General features: G+C 40.9%; 1 protein-coding gene across 1 annotated transcript in view; it reads left to right on the top strand.

The window, feature by feature from the left end:
• Positions 1–3,377: 3,377 nt before the first annotated feature.
• zswim8 (zinc finger, SWIM-type containing 8) overlaps positions 3,378–7,937 on the top strand; it is a gene marked incomplete at its 5' end in the record, with an annotated part of 50,751 nt that continues 46,191 nt past the window's right edge. Inside the window, one exon of the mRNA XM_083898227.1 lies at positions 3,378–3,555. Coding sequence (XP_083754353.1) covers positions 3,378–3,555 — 178 coding nt within the window. The remainder of the gene's footprint in view (positions 3,556–7,937) is intronic.

Raw genomic sequence — 7,937 nt, 5'->3', positions numbered from 1 at the left:
AATCTCAGCGTTAGTTGAAGAAAACCTGCCAGCGAGCAGGTTAGGTTCACAGAGTATGTAACCAGGGTAACTGACTCTTAAGTTGACTGTTAAGCTGAACTGGCTTTTTGAAACCGAAAAACCAGAGTTTCCCTCATCTCAGGGTTAAAGGTGCATTATGTAATACATCTAAAGCAACTGGCCATAAAATCCTCCTAATATGTTGCGGAGACTGAGGAATAATGTTCAGATAACTGAACTCACCAACAACAACAGTACAGCCAAAATAAAATAAAAATATTTTGCAGACTGCAAATCATGTTTATGTTATGAAATCATGTTTTGGCATGAGGCGCCACCTACCGCTGTCCACCAGTCATTGCAGTCAGTAGAGTCTCAGCTGCCGAGCAACCACGGATTGCCAGTTACGTAAGAAAACGAAACCTAAAAGACCTCAGTATTTTGAATTTGAATGTAGTAACCGTTTTTGGCCACATTCTTACATATGGCACCTTTAACTAATTCAGAGTTTTCACTAAACCTGCTTTCTGAAACAGGCCCCAGTTCAATGACTAGAAAATAAGACTTAAGCGCAACACAATTTAGATATCTAAATATATCTAAAGATATCTAGATCTATTTCATATGTTTAAATGTTTTTTCTCCACACATTATTGGCACGGTTGGTGTGGTTAGCACTTTTGCCTTTGCAGCAAGAAGACCCGGGTTCCTGGGTTCGAGCCCCGTTTGGAACAACTTCGGAACAACTTCTGAACAAGGGCCTTTCTGCAAGGAGTTTGCATGTTCTCCCCGCGTGTGCGTGGGTTTTCTCCGGGTTCTCCGGCTTCCTCCCACAGTCCAAAAACATGCGATATGGGGATTAGGTCAATTGGTCACTCTAAATTGACCGTAGATGTGTGTGTGAGTGAATGGTTGTTTGTCTCTATATGTGGCCCTGTGATGGACTGGCGAACTGTCCAGGGTGTACCCCGCCTGTCGCCCAATGTCTGCTAAGATAGGCACAACACCCCCGCCACCCTCTGGTGGAGGATAAAGCGGTAGATAATGGATGGATGGATGGACACTATTGGGGGCCTCCTGGTGATGGGAACATAAAAGGGTTGGTTTTTCCCAGTACGTATTATTTTGTTTTAATATTCTGTATAAACTTTTCTCTCTCTCGCTCTCTATCTCTCCCTCTGTGTGTGTGTGTGTGTGTGTGTGTTCTTGTACTTGCGGCATCCTGGGGACCAGTGAGGGTTTTTAACCGACAAAGTGAGGTCATTTTTACGGAGTGAGGACATTTTGGCCGGTCCTCACTTTGTTTTCATTGAAATCACTTCCTAAGGTTGCAATAACAATGCTATACTCAATTTGTCAAAAAATATTCAAATTTGAGGCGACATAGTATAGTATGACTTTTTTGTCAAATTTTGGATCAAATTTTTTTTTTCACATTTTTTTTCAACTTTTGGATGACATAGTATATAGTATGACGTTTTTGTCAAATTTTGGACCAAACATTTTTTGTCAAAGATTTTTCCAAATTTTGGACGACATAGTATAATATGACATTTTTGTAAAATTTTGGACCAAAAAAAAAAAAAAAAAAAAAATCGAAAAAGTTTTCCAGCCCTTTTTTCTCTGGGGCTCTACCTGGTACTGCAACCAGTAGATCTTTGTAGATGTCATTCATGAAGTAGATATTTGTAATTGTGTTGATTTATAAAGTGGAAATGCTGGTCCTCACTAGCAACCCAGTCCTCAGTATGCAGCAAGTACAAGAGTGTGTGTGTGTGTGTGTGTGTGTGTGTGTGTGTGTGTGTGTGTGTGTGTGTGTGTGTGTGTGTGTGTGTGTGTGTGTGTGTGTGTGTACGTGTGTGTGTGTGTGTGTGTGTGTGTGTGTGTGTGTAGGGTTGGCAGCCGGAAGCTGTGATCAGCTGATGGAGGAGGAGCTGGAACAGAGGTGAGCCATCTTCCCCCGGCAGATTGATCCACTGTGTGTGTGTGTGTGAGAGAGAGAGAGCCTGGGTAACAAAGATAAGGGACATTATCGGGAGAATCCCGGTGTCACTTGTAGGCAGAGACGGGTGGAGGACAACCAGGACAGCGGGTGTCAGTGTGACAGGATTATACATGCGAATGACTCAGCAGAGCTGACGGAGGACATCAGCAGCAGCGGCGGCGGCTTTTACCGTTCCACACAGGACTACGATACAAAGAAGGGGGAAACACTGAACTGGCACTGATGATTAATATCAGCATGTAAAGCGTCTGTGGGCTGAGGTCATTTCAAAGTGGAGAAGGTAGAAACACGTAGAGACACGCGCGTTATTTCTCCAGACAGAGTGGAAGCTTCTCATATCTCAGTCAATGTAAACAAACAGCTATTCAAGCTAGCCCAAGTTGGCCGATACAGGGGTTAGCTTTCCACCGTTAGTACGTGCAGCTAGCGTCAAGTAGTGCGTAAAAGCGGACGTAAACCAAACTGAAGTGTTAATATATCGACTTGAAATCGACATTTAAATGAAATATAGCACTGTTGAGCGAATGACAGCTATATTTACTCCCTAAGTATGCAGCTAGCCTCCATGCTAACATCGGCTAGATGTTATTTGCGTTAGCATGTACAACCTTATAACATTACAAGTAGCACGGTTCGTGTGAGTTGAACGTGGATGATGTTCGTGGATGATGTTCGTGAATAGCGACACAGCGTGTCTTTGTCCCGACTGTGGAGGTGATTAAACACTTGAATTCAACAATAGAGACATCATCTTGTATCCAGCTTTAGAGCAGCTGATTGGCTGAACACACGAGGACGTAGGGATGAAGGGAAACAACTTGGTGGATTATTCTTGTTCTTTCTTCAAGAAGTGATCGCATCGCTGCTCCACAGCCTGCTTTGCTGTAAAGTCGGTACTGTCCTGCGTCTCTCACCCTCGGTGTGTGCTGGACAATAGCTCTGTTGTCCCCTCAGCAGTTGGTGGAAAATACAACCAAGCTGAGGAACAGGATCTTAACACTACACATAAAGCACAGCTCAGCATGGACTGGCTTGTTTCATCGATTTAGTTGGTAGTTTGACTTACATGTGGGGGGGGGGGGTAGTAGTTTATGGACACCTGTTAAATTTAGAATATTTGTGAATATTTTTCACCTCGTCAGGGTTTGTATCAGATTATCCCGGGTGTAAATAACTAAGTCAGTAAGAAAGGTTCTCAGCTGTGTTTTGGTTGCTCCCCTCCCCCAGTCCAGCAGTCATCTTTTCAAGAGTCCCTCAATTCTCTGTCGACTGTTTGGACGACGATCGTAGGTTTTTTCTCCCCACTGCGAGCAAGAGCCGTGGGCCCTTGTCACAGTCCAGTGGACCCCGGAGCAACTCAACATTGGATGTAATGGAACTGATGTTCGCCGAGTGGGAGGACGGGGAGAGGTTCTCATTCGAAGACTCGGACCGGTTCGAGGAAGACTCTCTGTGCTCCTTCATCTCAGAGGCCGAGAGCCTCTGTCAGAACTGGAGAGGATGGAGAAAGCAGTCTGCTGGACCCAACTCACCCACTGTCAAAATTAAAGGTGAGAAACCACACTCTGAAAGTCCCATTCACTTTCAATACTTTGATTTTTCCATAATGCTCGTGGAAATAATAGCAACAAAGTGTATTGACATTAGCAGAGCTACATGTTGATGGGGACCTGTAGCCAATCATGAAACAGTGCAAACTTGTTTTAATTCTATACAATATCAAAACTTTGTAATGAGATAATGTCGCTGTAGCAAAACCATGATACTAAGGTGACATGACTGATAAATAATATATCTGGGCTCATGAAAAGTTTGTGCTTCTCAAAGGAAAGTGACAGTACACTGTAAATACACTCAAAAATACAATATAATCTGCAGTATTATGTGTATTACGTGATCTTAAAATACACATTACATTGAATTTCAGAGAACATTATTTATTTGTTTTTTTAATGTTAAATGAAGGATACTGACATGTATTAGAAACAACAAAATTGCCTATAAATGTGGTCAAATTCTGCTACAACAAATAATTAGGCTTAAAAATGTGTTATTTTGTGACTTTTAATCAACATATAATAGTTAGTATATTTAACAAATGTTTTCTTTTAAACCAGGAAAAGTCATCACAGATACTTTATCACGATATGATGATGTCCAAAATCCAAGATTTTGAAGTCTAATCCAGTAGAGTCTAGTAGAAGTCTACTATAGTGAAGCTTCTTTACTAAAGCACAACTCAAATCTTTCAAAGCCATCCAAACAAAGCAAATCAGCACAAATAGGGAATTTTACTGGCCACATTATACTTATCCGTCTGCGTAACCACGGAGACACCTCAAGCCTTCACACCTCTGCATCGTGGTGACAGATATGTGCTGCAATTTCCCGCCCAATCAGTAGGGGTCGCTGCACAAGGTTGTTGTGCTTTTGGCAACAATGAGCAATGGCGTCCGAGAGAGAAAGACTGTTGTTGTTGAAACAGTGACTGTTTCTAACTTTTCTGTGTCACAGAACGCAGTTTTAAGATAATTTGAGGTGAGAAATTGGCCATTTAGAGTCTAAACATGTGCTGTGTGTGTTAAGATATGACATATTTATAGTTTGGCAGCGACGTTGTCGGCGGTGATCAGCTCCGCCTCTGTGGACAATCGGTGCACACTGTGAGCCGGCACAGTGCAGCGTTATCTCGGCCTGTCCTCAGGACCAATCGCAGCTCTTGCCGTCTCCGTTGTCCCTTGACGGAGTGACGGACACTTAAAAAATATTTTGTGCAGTCGGAGACGACGCAGAGGCTCTCTGACGGCCTCTGCGTCGACGCAGAGCATGTTACGCAGGAGTATAAATTGGGCTTAATGGCAATGTTCCTGTACTTAACTGTAAATGGTAAATGGTTTGTATTTATATAGCGCTTTTCTAGTCTTGATGACCAATCAAAGCTGTGTAACCGTGTACACATATTTGTTCTTTATTTAAACTATAAGTCAATATGTTTGTAACTGTGTGTACCATATATCAACCATCTACTTTTCTTAATACCAATAACTGTGTTGTTCCTAAACTCATAATATCACAAAATAATATTTTTCTAAAAAATCTAAAATATTACTAGTAGTATTACTGACCACTTATAAAAGTAGTTAGTACTTATAAAAATAATGTCACAATGACGCATGGCAGTTGTTATCAGACTGTTTGTCCATAAAGCTAGGGGTGCTTAATGCTGGACTTTTTGTCGATATGCTGATACATGTTTTCTCTGTGCTGTGAGTATATTTATACACTCATTGACATGTCTTAGCAACTGTATAATGTATATACATTTTCTTCTTTGTGCAAAATACATAAACATGTAAAAATTTCTGGTGGAGGGGATGGCAACATGAAGATTCAAGGAGGTAGCAGCCAATCCGCAGTAGCAGCCTTACAACCGATAACGTAAATAAACCAATCATATTGTGCATTGCTACACAAAACCACAGTCAAGTGGTAGTGAGATGATCACTGTTTATCAAGTGAACGTTAGTCTCTATGTACAAAGCTGATCATAACGGTGAAAGCCAACAGGAAGCAGCAAATATATTCCCAAGATATTAAAGATTTATACTTGTATAGATTTTAGAAAGGTGACATTTTTTGTTAAGTGGTTGAAAGTTTTTTTTGCTGTGTCCCTACTGGCATTCATGTTGTCACTGAGAATGTGTCTCACACGGTGCCTATGGTTCTCTGCCCCAGGGGTCAGCATGTGTCAGTGCCTCATACAACCATACTTGAACTATTCCTTTAACATTTGTTAGAGTTTTCTCTCTCCATTTTCTCAAAATTCTTGCAGATCTGCTGTTTACTTGGTGCTTAACACTTAAAAGGAAAATACAGTTGCAGTCATTTCTGCATACCTGTTGAATAATTATGTGTGACGTCATGACTGATCAACTCCGTACAGTAGCTGAAAAAACAAATTTAAGTTCACGTCTCACTGTCATAGGTTTAAATTGATTGCTACCCCACCACTGGGCTTAGGGTTAGCTGCCTATGTTTCAAAGAAACCTAAAAAGGGAAGGGTCTGAAAGAGAGTCAGACAATAAATACACAGTAAAACACATATTGTTGTGTATGAATCAAGTGTCTGTTGAGTGATAGTAAAATCTAAACCATGGCTCAGATGCACTGTATATTATAATTCCTAAAATGCAGCTTGAAAGTGGGATGGACATTTAAAGCTTTTGGCTTCATACACTTCAAACTAGTAATCTATGTCAAGTAGAAGTGAAATGTATGGAAAAAAAACAATTTTAGAGATAATCAACGTTTGTAATTTGCAAGGACAGGTGTGTGAAGAGCCTTTCAGCCATCTGCTGAGCAGCTGCAAAGCGCTTTTTTTAAAATAAGGTTTGTGTTTGGACAGTGGGGACACGTCCCATATTTGGAGAAAGCCAACTTGTCCCTACCAAGATTAGGAGCGAGGACAAGTGTCTATGTGTGTGCAATTCTGTGAGAGGAGACGAGAGTGAGCAAGTCGACCATCGGTGAACGTATCACAGCCGAACAGAAAAGTCACTGCGAGACACAGAGGAGACGAGAGAGAGCGAACACAGGTGTTCTGACAACTTTTTACGACTGTCAGTCCAGACTTTAAGCACACAGACACATCTTTTTGGCCAACATGATCAGGCAACCATTGTATTGGTTTAGCTGGAATTGGAATTAGGAAAACATCCCTTTTTACCGCCACCTTCTTTGGGCCTAATGAGAGCGATTCTAAAGTTCAATACTGTGGAGTTTCATCAGGTGAAATGCATCATATATATATAAAAAGATGTTCTCATTCCAATTCCGACAAAACCAGCTGGTGCCTGAACTGGTACTTTTTAAAGTACAGTACACATTCCAACAGTATTAAAGTATGTCTTCTTCATTTCAAGGGGAAATTTGAACTTTAAATATCATGACAGTCTATATTAACTTTTTAAGTCCATAAAACGTACTGGCCTGGCCATGTTTAACCACATTTGTTGTCTTTTTTCTGTTGTCTTCTTCTTCTTCTCTGTACAGGCTTATTTTATTATTCCCAAGTCAGTGATCCAAAACTATTCAGTTTTGATGATTTATTTTTTATATGGAGCAAAGAAAGCAGAAAATAATCAATGGAAAGTACTTGATGATTCATTAAATAGTAAATAGCAGCCTTGTATTACATAACATTAAAATTGCCTGTGTTCAAGTTGCATAAAATTCCAATAATCTGTTAATTTTCATTAATAAAGAAGCACTCATTCTCACTTTACCATTTGTAATACCACATTTATACTGCAGTATTGCAATTTGACCATTCCTCCAAAATCATGCAGCTCAAGTAACTTCAGAGCACACATATCCACTTAATTGATTCATTGGTCGATTGATCAGTATTTATCACACTGCACAAACACTTAACTTGTATTGTCCTTATATTTTATGGAACTAAATCTACATGCCACATAAAGAAAGCAGAGGATCTGGGGAAGATTATACACTGAGCAGAGCACCACAGGTACATCAGCTTACTCATGGTGTGCACCCTGTGGAGAGGCATGGGCAGTGACTGAGCTGCTGATCCACTAATAAAAGAGGAGTCCTTTAAGCTGAGCTAGCTACAAAGGAACAGCTTTTGTAATGGCCGTCCCCCTGTGCTTGGAGCTTATTGGTGGATAGCTAGCTGTCATTCTCCCGCAACAGCCAATCCTACAATGGCCACATGAACTCTGTTACTACCCAGCCTCCTCTCTTTCCTCAGGCTCTAGCTCTTGGAATAATAACCCTGTGCACAACCTACAAATGATGGTAGCACATGTTTCTGTTTTTAATGCATAGGATTTAGCAGTGTAGAGGCTAAGCCAAATACTTGAAGTCTCTCAGGGGTTGCTAGACAAGCACCTGCCTGACGCGCTTAACT

The sequence above is a fragment of the Microchirus variegatus genome (genome assembly GCF_963457635.1).
Source record: "Microchirus variegatus genome assembly, chromosome: 11".
Lineage (NCBI taxonomy): Eukaryota > Metazoa > Chordata > Actinopteri > Pleuronectiformes > Soleidae > Microchirus > Microchirus variegatus.
The sequence above is the reverse complement of the archived record's forward strand: the minus strand, read 5'-3'. Positions and strand labels throughout refer to the sequence as shown.